General features: G+C 36.6%; 2 protein-coding genes across 7 annotated transcripts in view; one reads left to right on the top strand and one right to left on the bottom strand.

Moving 5' to 3' along the window:
- LOC310723864 (uncharacterized protein) overlaps positions 1–21,487 on the top strand; it is an 80,559-nt gene that overhangs the window by 35,717 nt on the left and 23,355 nt on the right. The gene's annotated exons all lie outside the window — the stretch shown is intronic.
- Positions 6,644–21,487, bottom strand: part of LOC310724211 (uncharacterized protein) — a 63,252-nt gene continuing 48,408 nt past the window's right edge. Inside the window, exons 1-3 of one of the 4 annotated variants that reach the window (XM_083537954.1) lie at positions 10,402–10,570; positions 8,264–9,458; positions 6,644–8,180 (exon numbers count right to left, since the gene is read on the bottom strand). In XM_083537954.1, the coding sequence (XP_083394080.1) occupies positions 8,346–9,458; positions 10,402–10,512 (1,224 nt within the window). In that variant the 5' untranslated portion in view covers positions 10,513–10,570 and the 3' untranslated portion in view covers positions 6,644–8,180; positions 8,264–8,345. Of the gene's footprint in view, positions 9,459–10,401; positions 10,571–21,487 lie in introns of those variants that run through there. The other 3 variants (XM_083537957.1, XM_083537955.1, XM_083537956.1) reach the window with 3 other exon arrangements.

The following is a 21,487-nucleotide window of genomic DNA, read 5'->3' as shown; positions in this document are numbered from 1 at the left end:
GACACCGGTCTTTTCAAGCCAGATGTGGTTCATAAATTCACCTAAAATTCACTTTATGACTTTTATCTGAAAGAAATATTCACATTTACTATTATTTATACAACACCATGTCACTATTAGGGTTTATCAGAAGATTACACATGGCAGTAGTATTTGAGTGATGTAGTGGTGAAGCTCTAGAGGTTTTTTGTGTATAAGTGCAATATAAATAAATGAAATTCAAGTTAAATAAAGCTGATTAATATTAATGTAATAAACTAAATGATCCAAAAAAAGACGAGAACAGATTTAATAACATTTATTTTGTCCAAAAATGTTTTTATAAAATTCACTATTTATGCTGAGAACCTGCATGAAGGTGGTACTAAATTTATTAAATGTACCATTTACATGTTAGAACTCAATCAAACTTACTGTTAGAACTCAACTTGATCTGACCTCTAAACTGTAGCAGTTCCTCCTCCACCCACACGGGGGAGACTCCTCAACATGATATACTAGACAACAAAAAAACGATTAATAATATTTGTACATATTTAAGTAAAAAGAAAGTCCTGACAGAGCCACTAGAGGGCAGTGTAAGACTGAAATCTGAGAACCAACTGCAGTTATTATTATTATTATTATTATTATTATTATTATTATTATTATTATTATTATTATTAATATTAATAATTATATTATAGATATTTTTCTTGATAATATTAAACCGTCTTAAACTTAAACTGTTTACTGTTTTACATACAGGGGGTTCATGTTTAATTTTTAAGCTGAATTTTTGTGATATAAATAAATGAAACAGAAATTAAATGAAGCTGATTAAAATTAATGTAATAAATAATGTAGAAATAACGAGTACAGATTTAATAACATTGAAACAATTTATTTTGTCAGAAAGTTTTTTTATAACATCCAGTCTTTATGTTGAGAAACTGCATGAAGTTAGTACTAAATTTATTAAAAGTATCATCTACATGCAAGAACTCAATCAAACATCTTAGAATCAAATGAGAACTTGATCAAATCTCAAATCAGACTCTGAGCTGTACGAATGCTATTTGTTCTGTTATTGAACTAGAAACAGTGAATGTTGAGCTGTTTGGAAACAAAAGTTTCTTTTTCTTGAGTGAGACTGCTGAAAAAATTAAGGAGACAGAATGTTTTATGTTACAGATTTTGTTAGAACTGTGGAATCGAGTCATTTACCAGTGAATCTATTGATTTAGACTTAATTGAATTGAAACCAGTGAACCGACTCTTCTGGACCTTATTATTTTTAAATATTATTTTTTTTTGAACCGAGTTACTTGAACTTAATCTTCAGAGTTTAAATTAACAAACAAAACTGAATGGATTGAGTTATTAAAATTAATTTATTGAATTAAATTATTTTGTAATGTGTTGAATGCCAAAGTGTTATTTCTGATGTTTTTGAATAACTGAGGTTGTTAAAAGTTTTATTTTAACAGTAGATGTTATAAGACTTCATTCTAACTAAACTTTTATTTTTAGTTAGGATTTAAATGAAGTCCAAAACTTTATTAAAATAAACAAAACACAACAAAATTAAAAATATTAAATTTTCATTAAACATTACAATAATTATAGATTTTTACTTTATTATATGTAAGACATGTGCTCACATGCTGAATCTAAACCTGACCAGAGCTTTACAGATTTTTGCTCTCCAGTGCTGCCATTTCCTGTTCCTCAGGAATTATTGAGGAAGTTGTAAGGATGGTCAGATCTTTCCATGAGGTCAGACCCCGAGAACTGCCATGCAACAGAACATTAAACTTTCTAATCTGAGGAGAAGATCTCTTTAATTTGAGGAGAGGAAGACATCTGTTCAGCAGCCCACTCACCCATCCTTGAGCCCCCTCTTTCCCTCCTGGGGATATGACCGGGTCATGGAAAGATGATTAAGAAGTTCCTGGAATTTAAGCTACTATACTTGCATACTGCAGTTATTATAATTTAGGAATGTATTAATTTTAACTTTTGTTTGGTATCATTTTAAAGGTCTCAGTGTGATTGGAAATATGATCTCAGTACAATATCAGTAGAACAGACCAAAAATAAAGATCTCAGGTTTGGGGAAAATTCTGTCCTACTGATGTGAGATTTGTCCAGGAGAAGATCTTTATTAGGTGTTAGTTTTTTGTTTTTGTATTTTTTTACCACAGGAGGTTTTTGGTTTTTAGGTCACCTCCAGTCCCAACTAACTAACTAACTAACTAACTATCTATCTATCTATCTATCTATCTATCTATCTATCTATCTATCTATCTATCTATCTATCTATCTATCTATCTATCTATCTATCTATCTATCTATCTATCTATCTATCTATCTATCTATCTATCTATCTACAAGAAATTAAAAATAGCTCCTACAGTGAAATAAATGGTTTTTATTGTCATTTTAATCATAGGTCCCCTGGTGGTCTAGTGGTTAAGATGCAGCGCTCCCACCGCTGCGACCCGGGTTCGATTCCCGGTCAGGGAACCATCCCCAGCCACTCTTAGTGCCGGTCCCAAGCCCGGATAAATTGGGGAGGGTTGCGTTAGGAAGGGCATCCAGCGTAAAACATGTGCCACATCAAACGTGCGGAGGATCCGCTGTGGCGACCCCTAACGGGAGAAGCCGAAAAGAAAGTTTTTATTGTCATTTTAATCATATGCTGTACAGTTGGTGCAGTACACAGTAAAACATAACAATATTGCTTAAGGACCGAAGTGCTCCATAATACAAGACAAAGTGACACAAAGCAACACAGAACTAAAATCTAAGTAAGATGTAAGGTGCCCACCCAATGGCCCAATGACGGAATCCACTGGTGTGGGTGAAGGTCTGCTGCGTGTTAGTCTTTCCCGCGGCTGTAAAAGATTACTCAAATGGATTGCACTTTGTTACATGAATCTAATTTTTACCTCCAATCTGACTCCAATTTATAATAAAGATTTAATTTGAATATCTCTAATTTAAGCTAATCACCTTATTGGTTGCATTCCGTCTTTTCAATTAATCATTCATTATGGATCCGGAGTTGCTTAGAAGCTTGTGCTTGGCTAACGATACCTGCTCAAGGAGGCACATTGGCCAGTCCAAATCTTAGTCAGAGGATATAACGGTAAACTAATATTCTTTAAGTAGACCTCTCAATGCTTGCTCATGCATAACGAATAATGTATTTAGCCACTTAGTTATAACTTGCTAAATCAGTGATAGTCAGAAATCAGAAGCCCCCAGACGTTGTGCTCTATGCTCCATCCGTTCATGAGCCTTCAGTTTGTACTATCCTGGTCGTAGATTTGTGGTAACACCAGGCTACATAATCAACTAGATATAAATGATTTCAGGAAGTTACAGAGTTAATCAAGAATTTTACATTTATTTGCCAGGCAATAAACAATAAACAAATGTCACATCTAAAACAAATAATAGAAGCATGACATGATCAGCATAAAACCAAATGTTTTAACAATGCAGTTTACTAAAGAAATGTTAAAGAATCACTGTACCTGGCAATAGAGACACACAGAGAAGTTCTGACTACAGAATGCTTGTTTCGCCAAATTTCCTTAAATACCGAAACCATCGTAAACACTTGTAAATTCAAAGTGATAAAAGTTTTGCAAACCCTTTCTTGGGACAGGATGTGACCTATAAACCAAATGTCACCTAGAACACCTGGTAAGGATCTTCTCCGGGGCAACCCTTATGTCAGTAGGACAGAATTTCCCCAAACCTGGGGTCTGATATAGGACTGAGATCATATTTCCAATCACACCAAAACCTTTAAAATGATACCAAACATGTGAAGGTAAAATGTATACATTCCAAAATTGTAAATATTACAATATGCAGTAAAGTAGCTTGAATTCCGGGACCCTCTAACCCAGCCAACATTGTCATGTGGGCCCCATGTGGGTTTTTGATAGGCTATCACTTGGTCCCTGCATGGGCAACCCAAATGGGGCCCTGAGAAATTTGTCGATCGGCTCCACATGGGCCCCATGTGTGTTACCCCAGAGGGGCGACTGATGGGTCCATGGTGGGCTCTAAGTGGGACCTATATAGGTGTTCTTTATATGGGCCTATTTGGGTTCCAAATAGGTGTTAAAAATGGGGCCAAAGTGGGCTACAAAAAGGACCCTTATGGGGCCCACATAACTTAATCATGGGTCAACCCACAAATGGCCCCTTTATGGGGTTGTTATGGGACCACAGTGGGTGTCAAACCATTTCAAACCTCAGTTACAATGTAAAACTGTGCCTGACCAAACAAAGAACTAATAGTTGATTGTATGTGCTGCTCTATGATTAAAATTACATGGTTGATTATTTGAACTGTGAAAAATAAATGACTTTAACTCAGAATGTGTGAATCACATTTAATTTAAAATAATTCAAGTAAATAAAAACAGGAAACAGGAATAACAGAATTACTAATGTAGAATAGTTCACTGGTGGGTCTATGCAGATTCCTCAGCTGCACACCTACAAAACAGTAAAGAAAGAGAAGACAGAAAAGGCAATTTAGTACATTTTAAAATACTACCATTTACAGCAGCATCTAAAAAAACAAGCATCAATATAATTAAGACATATCCTAGAATCTCATCAGTGAATTGTTCCCACCTCTGCCTCACACAGTAATAACTTATGCCGGGGGACCAGTCACGGAATCCAAAACTTATGAATGTAACAATTAAAATATCAACCTTGCGTCTGAACTTGACTCTTAAACAAATATTTGGCTTTTGCCAAAAGCCAGTGATTGAACAATGATTCTGATCAGCTGAAAGATGTAAGTCACACCTCGGATCACGGTGGCCCAGAAAGTTCAATTGAAGAATACATATGCAAATACAAAAAACACCAGCAAATTAAGAAAATATCGTATAAACAACACGAGCTGCAAATCCTCACAACGCAACTAAATACAGAAACGTCCTGCAAATCCTCACAACACAACCAATTCATTTGCACTGGTTGTGTTGTGAGGATTTGCAGCGTGTTTCTGTGTTTGGTTGTGTTGTGGGGGTTTGCAGCTCGTGTTGTAAAACTTTTTTATTTATTTTTAGGCAAAAACACTGATCGGGATAAAATATTATTAATTGTGCAGCCCTAGCTATAGGTTATATGACTTACACTTCCGGCTGTACTGCCCTCTGATCATGGTCCCACTGGGCTCTCAAAGCACGGTTGCCTTCTGTCTCTTGCATTTGTGAACCATTTACCAAGCGCTTTCTCCAGCTCTTTCTTACTGACAGTTTTCAGTAAACGGTTCTGCTTCAGGCTTCCTGTTAAGCAAAACATTCATATAAAAGTAGAGCATGGTACTGCATCAACCAGGGCACAATCCATTATTTGTATGCATGCAATTTACATGAGCATAAGTGTAAAATAAAAAAATAAAAAAGACAAAAACTGATCTGACTGACTTTATGAACTGAGCAAAATGACGTTTATTATCTTTAACATAATCATAACGTATCATATTTTTAGTAATGTTTAGAAATTATATAAATATGAACGTTTTTTATCACCTCTACCTATTTCACCTAAATCACATTAAAATAATGTTAAGTATTGTCACAATCTCCTCAGAGCTTTTCTCTGTGTATTGTATATACACATGTTATAAAGGTAGTGAAAGAGAAAGAGACTCCACAGTGCTTTTACTGTTTCACCCTCCTGTTATCATGAGGACACTTTATGGAGAAAACACGGGTGAAAATGGTTTGAGAAGTCGTTATTTCCACATTTTAGTAGACAATGTCCTAGTTATCTGCTAATTATTAAGAATGTTCAGTTTTCCACAGGTGTTTATCTCTGAGGTAAACCAGTTCACTCTCCACACTTACCTTCTTTATATCGTGCCTGTAACTTTAATTACCACAAATCTTCAGAAGAATACATTAAATTAAAACAACAGTAAAATGTGATTAATTTAAAACAAAAGATAATTTCTTACCGTGACAGAGATGTCAGGTTATCCAGGTCAGGTCGGGTCAGGTTATCCAGGTCAGGTGATCAGTGGTAGTGAGTGATGACCGTTTCTTCAGAATGAGAAGGCGGGAACACAGGAGCCAATGAGAGACTCTGTGAGCTGCACAAGCGAAATGTTTTTTTTGTTTGTTTTTTTACTAAAGGTCGTACTATGTTATTGTTAATATATAACATTTTTGTTTCGATCATATAAAACACGCAAAAACATATCAATTGAATTTATCATCAATTGAATAATATAGCTAAATATAGCCCAGATGTGGCCCATTCAGGGCCCTCGAATAAACAAAATGGGCAACCTAACTGGGGCCCACAACCCTGACTAAACTGGGGCCCACATTCAGCCCATCAAAGTGCCCACTCTGCTCCCATGCCCACACGATGCCCATATAATGTAGATAAATAGTACTAATAAACTACCCACTCTGTGCAATTTGTATAAGGTATTTCAGTGTGTAAACTAATCCTAATGTAATAGTGGGGCAAAAGTGTATTTATATACAAGTTAATCTGTATTATTTAGTTTTTGCAACACTTAGCTGCACACATATTCAAACCTGTAATGTTTGCTTATACTATACATTTAAATGAACCATATTAACTTGGTCAAAAAGCACATTGCACCATTTTCTTTATATTTAAGTGGAAATTAGTTGTCTAAAATTTGTATGCACACGTAATTTTCGTATGCAGCATGTAGTGTAAATATCCATTAGATTTTAGTTATTTTGGTTATTAATTAACTTTTATTTCCATTTGGTGATGAAGCTCGGGTGTTCTTGTATTCAGAGCAGTGAGAACTGCATACAATTCTAGACTGAGACTCCTGAAGTTACTGAGTGTCACAGTTGGACCCTGGAAACACAGATTTTAATACTCCCACAATAAAGCTGATTGCTTTCCATTTTATTCTTTCTGCATAATTGAATTTTGTTAATAACTGGAATTTAATTTAGTAAATAACAATGATGATTTGTTGATACTTCATAATCATCTATGATATAGAATCAAACATTGTTTCTATCACCAGCATTTCTATTTTCTTTCTTATAAAAAATGAAAGTATAAGTTAACAAACAATAGCAAGAGAAAAATAAGTGAACTGCTCATGAAATAATCACAAAAAAATGTTCCTGAAGATGTTTTTAATGACACCGAGACTCATACAGTCCATTTAGAATAATCAACTTTTAACATTCACCTTAATGTCAAAGGTGTTCAGTGAAGTCGAGATTAGAGCTCTGTGCAGACCAGTTCAGTTCTTCCACACCAAACTCATCCAACCATGTCTTTATGAACCTCAGTTTGTGCACTGTGGCATGGTCATGCTGGATTAATAAAGGGCCGTCTCCAAACTATTCCCACAATATTAGAAACATAGCATTGTCCAAAATGATTTGGTATGCTAAAGTAATGAACATTTCCCTACACTTTAAATCTAGGGCTGAGTCTTACCCCTAAAGTACAGCCCCATACCATCAACACTCCTCAACCAAACTCTACAGTTGACTAATAAACTTATTCGAAGTTAGAGAAACACAAAAAATGAACGTTGGTGCAAAATACCTAAAGGTTTATACATTTAACATTTTGGATTTTAAAAAAGACTTAGGGTGAGATTTGTCTGCACTTTAATTCTTATAGGTCCAGACATATACAACAAAAATCTATTCCCTGATCTTGCTGTGTAACCGTGTGATCAAGCTCAAGTTTGCAGTAAATCAGTAACACTGGGTTCAGGGGACAATGGATTGGAAGCCGTTGTAGTGTAACTGTAGATGGACCAACAATGTTCTGATGGCTTGGAAAGGTGTCCAGTTTGTTAGAGCGAATTAAAATTAACATTACAATTTAAAGTTCCCCCGATATTTACAATACAATTTCCCTTTACATCCCTTCAAATAAGAAATTTAAGAAGATGATTTGTTTTATGGTTGTATGTTAGAGCACTTGTGGTTCATTAATGAGTGTTGATAAACATAGCTCCGTCCACACTGTTCACAGAGGTACAGCTTCTGTCCTGTATGACTCTGCTGGTGGCTGAGGAGGGCACTCCGAGCACTGAAAGTCTTCCCACACTGTTCACAGGGATATGACTTCACTCCTGTGTGGATACGCTGGTGTATTCTGAGATTACCCTGCTGAGTAAAACTCTTCCCACACTGATGACAGTAATACGGCTTCTCTCCTGTGTGGATACGATGGTGTGATTTGAGATGACTCTGACGATTAAAACTCTTCCCACACTGTTCACAGTAATACGGCTTCACTCCTGTGTGGATACGCTGGTGTGATTTGAGATGACTCGAGTCAGTAAAACTCTTCCCTCACTGTTCACAGTAATACGGCTTCTCTCCTGTGTGGATACGCTGGTGTGATTTGAGACTACTCGAGTCAGTAAAACTCTTTCCACACTGTTCACAGTGATACGGCTTCACTCCTGTGTGGATACGCTGGTGTGATTTGAGACTACTCGAGTCAGTAAAACTCTTTCCACACTGTTCACAGTAATACGACTTCACTCCTGTGTGGATACGCTGGTGTGATTTGAGACTACTCGAGTCAGTAAAACTCTTCCCACACTGTTCACAGTAATACGGCTTCTCCCCTGTGTGGATACGCTGGTGTGATTTGAGATTACCCTGCTGAGTAAAACTCTTCCCACACTGTTCACAGTGATAAGGCTTCTCTCCTGTGTGGATACGCTGGTGTGATTTAAGATGATCCTGTTGAGTAAAACTCTTCCCACACTGTTGACAGTAATACGGCTTCTCTCCTGTGTGGATACGATGGTGTGATTTGAGATGACTCTGACGATTAAAACTCTTCCCACACTGTTCACAGTAATACGGCTTCACTCCTGTGTGGATACGCTGGTGTGATTTGAGATTACTCGAGTCAGTAAAACTCTTTCCACACTGTTCACAGTAATACGGCTTCACTCCTGTGTGGATACGCTGGTGTGATTTGAGACTACTCGAGTCAGTAAAACTCTTTCCACACTGTTCACAGTGATAAGGCTTCTCCCCTGTGTGGACACGCTGGTGTATTCTAAAATTACCCTGCTGAGTAAAACTCTTCCCACACTGTTCACAGTGATACGGCTTCACTCCTGTGTGGATACGCTGGTGTGATTTGAGACTACTCGAGTCAGTAAAACTCTTTCCACACTGTTCACAGTGATACGGCTTCTCTCCTGTGTGGATACGCTGGTGTGATTTGAGATGACCCTGCTGAGTAAAACTCTTTCCACACTGTTCACAGTGATACGGCTTCTCTCCTGTGTGGATACGCTGGTGTGATTTGAGATGACCCTGATGAGTAAAACTCTTCCCACACTGTTCACAGTGATACGGCTTCTCTCCTGTATGGATACGTTGGTGTCTTCTCAGAACAGCAATTTTAGTAAAACTCTTCCCACAATCTGAGCAGTGGTGCATCTGGAAAACAATATAAAATGATTCAATATACTGTAATAATTTTAGATTTGGTCTTGCATGTTATCAGAAATGTCTGCTATAGTAATCTGATATGGTTTGAAACAAGTTAAATGAGAGGTATTTTGAGGCCTTTTAGAAAACCTTTAACCTGTTAGGCCTCAACACAGATTTTGGGACTCACAGCTGAAAATGCTCTAACTAAATTTAAATGTTAACAGTTCCTGATAAAAGTGGACTACATACACAATTTAAATATCTTTGGAAAGAAGACACTTTGAGCTTTACTGTCCATTATTTACAGTAATATTTCTCAAAAAGATATTAAGTTATAGATGATGAAGTCCCATAGATATACATTTCCTGCATTGAACATTATTTTTATTTTATATATAAATACATGAAACCAGTCCTGGAGCAATCCAGAACAGCACTGGGTTGAAAGCCACATGTGTCATGAGTTTATATTTCAAATTTTATTAAGATTTTCATAACAAATGAGATTCCTACAAACATTTAGCTGAGACTATGTCTGATCCTTTTCTCCCTCCCGCTGTTTAAGAGACACCTGCTAAACTCAGGTGATCATTCATACTCTATTCATACAGTCTGCATAGAAATGAATTGCTGACCATTAAAAGCTTTTGTTCTACATGTTTGGGGCTATTGATGTTGATTTGGCATTCATGTTGATGGCCAGGTAGCCAGACATGCTCTTGTTTTACAGTCATGGCCATTCATATTGATGTCTGGCCATTCCAATCTCAACAACACACACACACACACACACACACACACACACACACACACACACACACACACACACACACACACACACACACACACACACACACACACTTTTCAAGCATTTCTCTAATAAAAACAAACAGGCAATAAAACCAATAAAATCGTACAAAACTATAAAGGGAGATATATTGTAACTTACAGATGTAAAATCGCATCTCCATGCAGATCTCCAAGTCTCTGTTGTTACTCCGCCCCCAAAAATATTTTCCACATCGCTGCTTTTTTTTGCAAATCTCAGATAAAACAACATTTTTGATTGTCCATTTTTTTCAATTGTTTTCTTTGTTTTTTTGTAAACAAAGTCCAGTTATCACGAGCTATAAACAGCTGTTTTGTCACTATGTACATGTTACTTCCGGCAGTAAGAGTTTGTAAATTGTAATTAAACTAAGACTTATACACGTGGAGAATAAATCCTCCCATATATCTTTAGAATCCTGCACTTATTGGCTACATTTTCCATCAATCATTTAGTTTCATAATGCTACTGGCTGGAAAGATAAGGTTAGACATGAGAGGCGGCGCATAAAAAAAACATGACAACACTTGCAGAGAGAGTAGAGACTCAACCCAAGATTCCGCATATTTTACTTTTTAATAATTTCTTTTTTTTGTGGTCTCAACCGTTTTGTAACACTATATTCTACCAGCTATATTTGTTTTTTTTTTACCACCAAGATGTCGTTTTTTATGTGAAAGTTATTCGGAAATATATATAAACACAAACACCAGCTGAAATTCTGTGACATAAACAAAGGAATAAACATCTAAATTACAACACTATTGTTTGTTTGGAGCAGAAATGTTGTTCACTGGACCCTTATCTTTCCTAATAAACTGGGATTAGCAGCAGTGGATGTGTTTGTGACTCGTTATTACAATAATAATGTAAGTAATGCGTTTTTTTTAATGCATGTTGTTGTTGTGTACTGCTTACACACATTCAGCAAATACATTCGTTATACGTTTTCCATTGAAAAACAGATCTGAAATCGCTGCTTGAGACTTAAAGCTTTAGAATGATGTATAGTTAGTCATGGTTACTCTTCTCCATTTTTATTAAATCTATTGCTAAATATCAACAACTGAGAACAATGGGCTATTAGTTGCACTCACACGACCCAGAAGCCTAAGAGGTTAAACTGTTCTATCATGGTGTGGATAGAAAGAGAAATGGTGAAGGGGTGATTCTGAAGGAAGAGTACAGTAAGAGTGTAGTGGAGGTGAAGAGAGTTTCTGATAGGGTGATTAAGGTGAAGCTGAAAGATGAAGGGGAGATGATAAATATCATCAGTGCTTATGCTCCACAGGTGGGCTTAAGATGAAGGAGAAGAAAAAATTCTGGAGTGAGTTAGATGAAGTGTTAGATGGTGAACCTAGCAATGAAAGATTGGTGATTGGGGCAGACGTTAAAGGGCATGTAGGTGAAGGGAACAGAGGTGATGAGGAGGAGATGGTAGGTATGGAATTAAGGAGAGGAATGTGGAAGGGCAGATGGTGGTAGATTTTTGCTAAAAAGAGGAAAATGGCAGTGATGAACACGTATTTTAAGAAGGAGGATCATAAAGTGACGTATAAGAGTGGAGGAAGGTGCACACAGGTGGAATTTGTTCTATGTAGGAGATGCAACCTGAAGGAGATTGGCAACTGTAAGGTGTTGCCTGGGACAGCGAGTATGTAGCACGTTTTGGAGACAAAGTAAGGGAGGCAAGATTGAGATGGTTTGGACATGTGCAGAGGAGGGACATTGGGTATATCGGTAGAAGAATGCTAAGGATGGAGCCGGGAAGGAGGAAAAGAGGAAGGCCGAGGAGAAGGATTATGGAAGTGGTGAAGAAAGACATGCAGCTAGTTGGTGTGAAAGAGGTAGTTGTAGAGGACAGGGGGGGTATGGAGAAGGATGATCCGCTGTGGCGACCCCTAATGGGAGAAGCCGAAAGAAGGAGAAGACGAAGAAGAAGTTGTGTTGCCAGGGAACAGTGTAGCTTGACAGCATCGGATGGTGGTCTGTAGGATGGTTTTGGAGATGAAGAAGAGGAGTAGATTGAGGACTGAAAGAAGAATAAGATGGTGGAACGTGAAGGAGGAAGACTGTAGTGTGAGGTTCAGGAAATAGGTCAGACAGGGGCTCGGTGGTGGTGAAGAGGTGCTGGATGATTGTGAAACTACTGCAGAAGTGATAAGGGAGACAGCTAGAAAGGTACTTGATGTGACATCTGGAAATAGAAAGGAAGACAGAGATGTGGTGGTGGAATGAGGAAGTGCAGGAGAGCAGAAGGAGGAAGAGGTTGGAGAAACAGAAGTGATGAACGAGGAAAGTGAGAGAGAGAGTTGGATGATGTGGAGTTGGAGAAGCAGGATGTAGATAGGATTAGTAAGGAGGAAGTGAGAGCAGTGATTAAGAGGATGAAGATTGGAAAGTTGGTCGGACCAGATGACATACCGGTAGAAGCATGGAGATGTTTAGGAGAGATGCAGTGGAGTTTTTAACCAGATTGTTTAACAGGATTTTGGATGGTGAGAAGATGCCTGAGGAATGGAGAAGGAGTGTGCTGGTACTGATCTTTAAGAATAAGGGAGATGTGCAGACTTGCAGTAAATACAGGGGAATTAAGTTGATCAGTCACACCATGAAGTTATGGGAAAGAGTAGTGGAAGCCAGGCTGAGAGAAGAGGTGACCATCTGTGAGCAGCAGTATTGTTTCATGGACATGGGGTATATTGGTAAGAGAATGCTGACGATGGAAAGAGGCAGATGTGGACCCCTAATGGAAGAAGCCGAATGAAGAAGAAGAAGGAAATAAGTCACTCTGGGTTTTACTGTACATCGTTTCTAACGCAGGTCCTTTTCTCCCTCCCCCTGCTAGACTCCGGGGGCCACTAGACTATTGTTATACATGTTTGGCTATTCATACAGACTGCATTCATATTAATGTACAGAAATTCAGACTATTGTTATTCATACAGACTGCATTCATACTGCATGCATACTGATGGCCGGATATTTCAATGGACAGGAGGAGAATTCATGATCAGAAGCCATTAATCTCAAGTAGCAAGGAGCTGAACAGCTCTGCTAGTGCTAACGTTATTTCACCTATTTCTCCATCACCAGCTGCACTCCATTCTCCAACATCTATCTCCCCTACATGCCAGTGTACACACACACACACACACACACACACACACACACACACACACACACACACACACACACACACACACACACAGCGGGTAAAATAAGTATTGAACATGTCAACATTTTTCTCAGTAAATATATTTGTAAGGGTGCTAGTGACATGAAATCTTTATCAGATGTTGGTAACAACCCATGCAATCCACACATACAAAGGAATCAAACCATACATGTCCATAAATGAAGTTGTCTAATGTCGTGAAACAACACACACACACAAGAAAAAGTATTGAACACATGAAGACAGGGAGGTGCAAAAAGGAATGAAAAGCCAAGACAGCAGTAGATATCAATCAGTAATTAGAAAGCAATCCTGCCTATTGTCATTGTAAATTAATATCAGCTGCTTCAGTCCCAAATGATGGCCTGTATAAAAGTGTCCCATTACCAAGGTGTCACACAAGAAACATCTCATGATGGGTAAAAGCGAAGAGCTCTCTCAAGACCTTCACATCCTTACAAACATACTGATTGCATTGGTTGCAGAAGGATTTCTAAACTTCTGAATGTTCTGAATGGTTTGATATCTTTGTATTTCTGAATTTCATGTCTGTTAGTGTTAAGATGGTTCTCACACTGGTTCTCTAAACACATTCCTATATTATCTTTATGGAAGTCTTTATCTGGACTCACACATCTCCAGTTACTTTGTCTTCTTACCAAATCAAGAACAGCTCAGGGTTATTCCAGTGTGTATATACTTGTCTGTTATCTGCAATAAACTGAAGAAGAACATTTGCACCATTCTGCGTGCTGTGATTCTTCCCTGATCAGAAAAGACACCACGGGCATCGTTGATCACATGGGAAATAATACAAATCTAACAATATCAATAGCACCTTATGAAATATATTTACTGAGTAAAATGGTGACGTTTTCAATACTTATTTTACCCGCTGTATGTTGTCTCCTGTTATAATCACATGTAAGCACTGCTTATGTTGACATAGAACATGATTTTGGTCCTTTGATGTCTGCTCTTCCTATCATTGTGAAGCAGAATTCACCAAGCGTTGGATTGTTCACCCACTAACAGGGAACGTGAGCTGGGTTTAGACCGTCGTGAGACAGGTTAGTTTTACCCTACTGATGATGTGTTGTTGCAATAGTAATCCTGCTCAGTACGAGAGGAACCGCAGGTTCAGACATTTGGTGCGTGTGCTTGGCTGAGGAGCCACTGGTGCGAAGCTACCATCTGTGGGATTATGACTGAACGCCTCTAAGTCAGAATCCCGCCTAAACGTAACCATACCGCAGCGCCGCGGATCTTCGGTTGGTCTGGCGTAGCCGGGTGGGGGATTCAACCCTCCCTGGTGAGCGATCAAGTGAAAGTAATCCCTCGATCAAATCTTTTGTGGGGGAGTGGTAGCTCCAGTGGTTAAGGCACTGGATTACTGATCGGAAGTTCGGGGGTTCAAGCCCCGGTATTGCAAAGCTGCCACTCTTGGGCCCTTGAGCAAGGCCCTTAACCCTCTGTGTGCTCCAGGGGCGCCGTATCATGGCCGACCCTGCGCTCTGACCCCAGCTTCCAAGCAAGCTGGGATATGCGAAGAACAACATTTCACTGTGCTGTAATGTATATGTGACAAATAAAGGCTATTCTATTCTACTCTGGCTATTCCATTATTATACAGGCGTATGCTCTGATTAAACGGGGTGTATTCGAGCAGATGTAGTTGTGTTGGCCTATTTTGATAATAGATGCCTTTTAGGCTAAGACCACCTGTTCTCTTTGAATCCATCAACACTGTGATTCCAGGCTACACTAGTACTCAACACAGTGGAAACATGGATCTAATTTTCAAAAGTAATACTAATAAATGATCTTAAAGTGCGAGGCAGAAACTAAACAAACTTGCAGTCCGCCACTTAATACTTTACTTTAAAACTAAACTTCCTCTGGGAGATCACTGGGATACGCATGTGAATATTTGATCTGTTAACTGGTTGCATGTGTAAAAGCTGTTGGTATCAAACATTGTTTACTTTATCAACTGAGTAAAAAGCCGAAGAAGAGATCAAATAGGACAATTGATTAAAGCATAGGTGTCAAACTCAGGCCTGCGGGCCAAATCTGGGCCCGCGGTGTAATAATATTTGGTCCGCGAGATCATATCAAATGTGTATTAGAGCTGGCCTGCCAGTATATAGCGCATACACCGCTAATACTTCAAATCCCACAATGCTTTGTTAGTGCGTTAGCGCGTCAGTCGAGACCGCTGAAAAACTCAGCGCTGAATTTACCCGGTGATTTACCGACTTTGAAGCCCAGAAATGCAGATTTGAACTGCTCAGTAATCCGTTTGTGGTTGACTTGGAAACCAACCTCCAAATGGAGCTGATTGAACTCCAGTGTAGAGACACGCTCAAATCAAAGTACGACTCTGTGTGTGCTGCACAGTTTCCATGTTTCCTCCCCGACACACTGCTCCAACTCCGTGCCCAAGCTGCTCAAATGCTCTCTAAGCAAAACTAAAGTTTGTTTCCATATGAAAAGGTTCAACATTACACTGCGGTTCAGCAGCCGCATCTTGGAAATACATAGTTAAGCAGCCGCACTTTGTTTAGTGTTGCGCGTCTAATCGTGTGCTGGGAGCGGTCAAAATACATGTAAAGACGCTTCAGAAAGGCGTTTCCGTTATAAAAAAAAAAAGAGTCAGTGCATTTTTATCATGTTCCACATTCAAACATTCATTAAACATTTTTCTCTTAAATATTAACTTATTTTAATGTGGAGTTTTGGAGAAAACTAAAGGCAAAATCACTCAAAACCTCAGGTGCATTTTCAATCATGTCACATATTCATACACTCATAAAACATTTTTCTTTATAGGTTTGCTCAATCTTTTAAATAATTCTTATTAAGGGTCTCCCTGTCTATTATTCCTTTAAAGTCCAACTCATTTTACTGTGGAGTTTTGGAGAAAAGTAAAAGCAAATTCACTCCAAGCATCACTGCATTATCAATCATGTCACATATTCATACACTCATAAAACATTTTTCTTTACAGGTTTGCTCAATCTTTCAAATGTTTCTCATTCAGATTTACCCTGTCAATTAGTGTATTAATTTTCAAGATTTTCTACTGTACTCTTTTTTCAAATGCAAAAAATAAGTTTATATATTTTTTTTAATTTGCCTTTTTTCCCCCAGATTACAACTTGGACATTTTAAAGATTAAGCAAACTCAATCAAGAATCTGCCAGACTGCACAACAGTATCTACTTTGACTTCAGCACCTGTGGACATTTATTGACTCTCTTCTGCGCACTGATTCACACACCTAAAATTATCCTATTATATTAGGCTTTTGTTTTATTGTTTGGAAATTACATATTTCTATTTTTATCAAATGTCTGTTTATCATAATCAATGTCACAAATTGTTGGTTGTATTGCATTCAATCAATCAATCAATCAATCAATCAATCCTGTGCTTGTAAGGTGTCATTGAGTCTTGAAAGGTGCCTAATAAAATGCATTTTAATTATCATTAAACTACTATAGGACTAAGCTGCAATAGAGTCTGTGGCAGAATGTCACCAATGAGTTCTGCAGAAGCATGAGGACTGTAATAGATTACAAGCTTTCTGGACAAAATATATAAATTAATCGAAAAAAATTGAACAAAAAACGTAACAAGGTTTTTTTACCCTGTCCAAAAATATGTTTATACTACTCACACCGAAACAATAATAATATTATATGTTATTAGTATTATTATTATAATAATAACATTATCATAATAATATTATTATAGTAACATTATTATATTACTATTTATGAAATAATATGTATTTTTTAACAAACAAGATAAGTTATGTGTTCCGAATTTTGGTATTTAACAGGCTGCAAGCTATTAATAAGTTTAACCAGGTCAATATTTTCTTCTAGATGTCATCAAATATAACTTTCCAGACTTTTTGTCCTCTTTTCTTTAATTTTACTAGCTTTTTTACCATTTGTTTGAAATGTACATATTATATTTACCTCTGTTAATCTCATGAACCATTAAATGCTTTCCCCATTGTTCAATAAAATAAATAATGTCCAATATCACTTTTATCTGTACTTTCCTGAGCAGTAATACAATTTATTTATTTACTTATCTTTACAAAAATGTGCATTAACTATTTTTTATTCTTTTTTTTTTATTTCACATACCTTTATTTTTTAATGAGCAACTGGAGGCTTCTGTCACCAACACAAATTCATTTTTTTGTTCAAATTCAAATTAATTTCATTGTAATTGCAATCGTGCTTGGCAATAAAGCTATTTCTTATTTAGATTTCATATATATATATAATTCTGCTTTGTTTTGTCTAAAAGTGGAGTGCAGTCGTTTCTTTTCTGTACTTTTCTAGCCTGTTTTTGTTTATGTATTGTGTTTTTAAGTTACTTTTACTTCGTATGTATTTTATGGAACCATCGAGTCAACCACAGTTGACAAAAAGTTCACTTTCATTGGGCAGTTAGTCACTATTCTAATACAGTGATAGGCTTTCACATGCTGTAAATCTTTTTTATGACGATGTGGAGCCATTAAAGCATCGATTAGCATGTCTTTGCATGGAAAGGTTGACAACATTCAGAATAAAGGATGAGTAATCTTAGGCACAGGTATGTGTTGCTTTTTACCAAGGTAATTTGCTATTTAATTAAGAAAAAATACCCTATTACAACTGTTGTGTATTTCGTCGTCTTGATGGAGTGTAGCTGTCGGTTGGAAGGAATTTCCGTAGACGCAGTTATTTCGTGTAAATAATGATTTTTATTCAGCACAGAAATATAGCATCTTTACAGGCCTTCCGGTCAAGCCTGGAGTCAGCACGCTCTGATTCAAAGTCTGACTCCCGATCCATGGCTGCACACTCATTATATATTCTGATCATTCTCTGGGTCCGCCTCTTAATGCATAACAGATGTATATGAGCCTACTGTGCAATAATGTTTATCTTAAAGAGAAACCTGTCTTTGTCCAGATTTAATATATCTCAAATGTACCAGCGCTCACTTTCCCAGACCATTCATCTTAACATACAGTGAGAACGGGTCAGAGGTCTTTTCCCAAGAGGACATGCATCCTGGATCATATTCTATACTTCGGCTTATACTGATTTAAGGACGACCACCCGTCTCATTTTCCAAGTCACGGCTCATAAGATAAGCACTATGGGCCTTTCATACATTTGGCTTAAAGGAAAACATCTGGCCAGATGGTTCAGTAATTAACTTTGGCCTTTCCAGGACTGTCACCATTTGTAGAATTGTATGAGTTAAGGCTTTTAGATATTACACATTTAAGATACTATACGTTTAAGACACTACACAACCTATATATATATATATATATATTTGTTAAAAATGCGATTTATCTAACTATTTGCGTGGTTGCTGGTAATATATATATAATCACCTTTATGTAGAGCCCTGTGCGGGACTGTTACCAGTGCTTGAATTGAGGGGGGCTGGGGGGATCTGGGACCCCCATAATGTATCAGGGATCCCCATGGCAAGTTAAAAATAGACTTAGAGGAGTACCAAAGATTGTTTTAGTAAAAAATTAAGTGGAATACACAACAACTGGGCACCCCCATGAGCCCACTCCCGCAAGCATTTTGCCACAGCTTATGAACACTGTGTAAAAACCATATAAAAACCATAATCAACTTTCATTGTTTGACCTTTTTTTAAAGTGTCAGGGAAAATGCAAATTGAGAAGCTACAGTGACTTGAATAATTGAAAATAAATACAAAGCAAAGCAAAACAAATGTAACTGCTTAAAAAAGTTTTGCCAAAAATAAATTTTAGATGTATAAATGCATACCTGCATGCAAAAAGGACTGAGCTTTAACATTTTTGATTCAGTTTATTCATTTGGCTTGAACGCTGATTAGGGTCATTTAGTGGCCCAGTTATAAAATAACAATCAAAAAGAGAGGCAAAATGCAAGATCTATTTTCTGCAGTGAATGTCAGTGTTAATAATAATAATAAATCATTATTATTATTATTATTATTATTATTATATTATTTAGTATTTTAGTGGAAATAAGTTTGTATTTATAAATGTTCAGAAACTAGGGTTTGTTTAAACGTGGGTGTGTCTGTGTATGGTTGTGTGTGTTTATTTCAGAACCTGCACCTTCACCATTTTTGGAAAGGCAAGTATATACACAAGGGAATATATACATATATATATATATATATATATATATATATATATATATATATATATATATATATATATATATATATATATATATATATATATATATATATATATATATATACATACATACATACATACATACATACATACATACATACATACATATACATTATATATATATATATATTTATTTATTTTTTTTTTTTTAACTAAAACCTGTTTTTCTATTGTTCTATGTCATTTTATAGTCAAGGACACTTACCATAAACCTGGACCAAATATTGCAAAGCATTTCAAAATGTTCTATACCTGGTGTCAATATGAATAACAACAGTATTTATCATGAATCTGGTTTATGGGGAGACGTCTGCAAAGATTTGGAAATACCCAATACACTGTTGAATCGGCTAAAAATTCGCAAAGCCACTGCACATCTTTGGAAGGTATTTTCTCTTCTGTAAAAAAATGCTATTAATGCTAAAGTTAAAAGGTACTAATGTACTTTAAAGTTTGTAAAAATATAGTTTTTAATGTCAAATAACTTTAATCATGATCATATTTCGAAATGAACAAGTATATTCTTAACTTTTCGCCAGGAAACATCAGGGAACAAGAGCAGCTCAAAAGTTAGATGAGGAAAAAGCTTCTGGAGAAAACAGTTCCTCCTTGGTAATTTGTCTGTCATAAGTTGTTGTTATGGTAACTGTGACACATTGTGTGCAAGGTGAAATATTCAAATGATTGTTAGAGTATGCACTACAATTATCCAGAGTGATATTGATAGAGAATGCATATTATACAATAATAGTGTGCATTGTATTATACAACACACACAAATTAGGTCCAGTCTTCTTATTGAAAAACATTTGAATGACTATAACTGCACTAGCTGTTCAATATGCAATAGAGTATACTTTTTAAGTATTAATAAATTAAATAACATAGAAACTGTTTAGGATTGCATGGTGTTGCACTTTTATGTGTATTATTTACACATTTAGAATGATTTAGGATAGGAGAAATGTGGGAGACAGTAATTGGCCTCCACTTATGCAGAAAGACATTAAATATTTAAATATATTATTTTGAAAAGATAAACTTATTCAACACCTTAAATGCAAATCAGCATTTCCTGATCAGAGGGTAATTGTCTATATTATGAAGTAAAAGATAAAATTAGCATGTTCCATGTTTAGTTATTATTAAGGGTTTACTTTGTGTTGTTGATAATGTCTACTTTCAGGGCTCTTGGGAAAATTTGACAACATTTTTAAAGGGTAACAGTCCTTGTTCTGAAAAAAAGCCTGAATCTTCAGAAGCTAAAGGTAGTCAAATAAAATATATATTTAAAAAATATCTTGGTTTTTGCTTCAGTACAAAATTGGGTATAAAAATAATAATTTCCCTTTAAAAGAATCACATTGTGTTGCTTTGCAGTCTGAAATAAAGACAGACACAGTTTTTCTTTTAGTAAGCTGTACTATACTCTGCTGTACGTTTTAGTAAGCTCTACTCAATTCAACTTATACCATCCAAATGAAAGATAGAAGACCAACATGACTGCAAAAAAAAAGAAGAAACACATCAAAGTGAAACCCATCAATGTGCATATTGTCCTTTGCCATGAGGTAGCTGGCCAGGTCGATGATATCACAGGACAACCAGTAATCAGGGTGAAGTATTTGTTGCAGCATTTGTATTTTTGGTGGCCTGCATAGTCTTTGAGGAGCAATTGTTTCTGATGGACCGGATTTATTCCAGATTGGCCCTTCGATTTTTTATTGTCTTCTCCTGATATTCTTCACTGGTTCTTTCTGAAGATACAGAAGATACAATTTATTTCTTAGATATTTTTT

Source organism: Silurus aristotelis (genome assembly GCF_946808225.1).
Source record: "Silurus aristotelis genome assembly, chromosome: 1".
In the NCBI taxonomy this organism is placed as follows: Eukaryota; Metazoa; Chordata; class Actinopteri; order Siluriformes; family Siluridae; genus Silurus; species Silurus aristotelis.
Note: the sequence above shows the minus strand (reverse complement) of the source record. Positions and strands in the feature narration are given on the sequence as shown.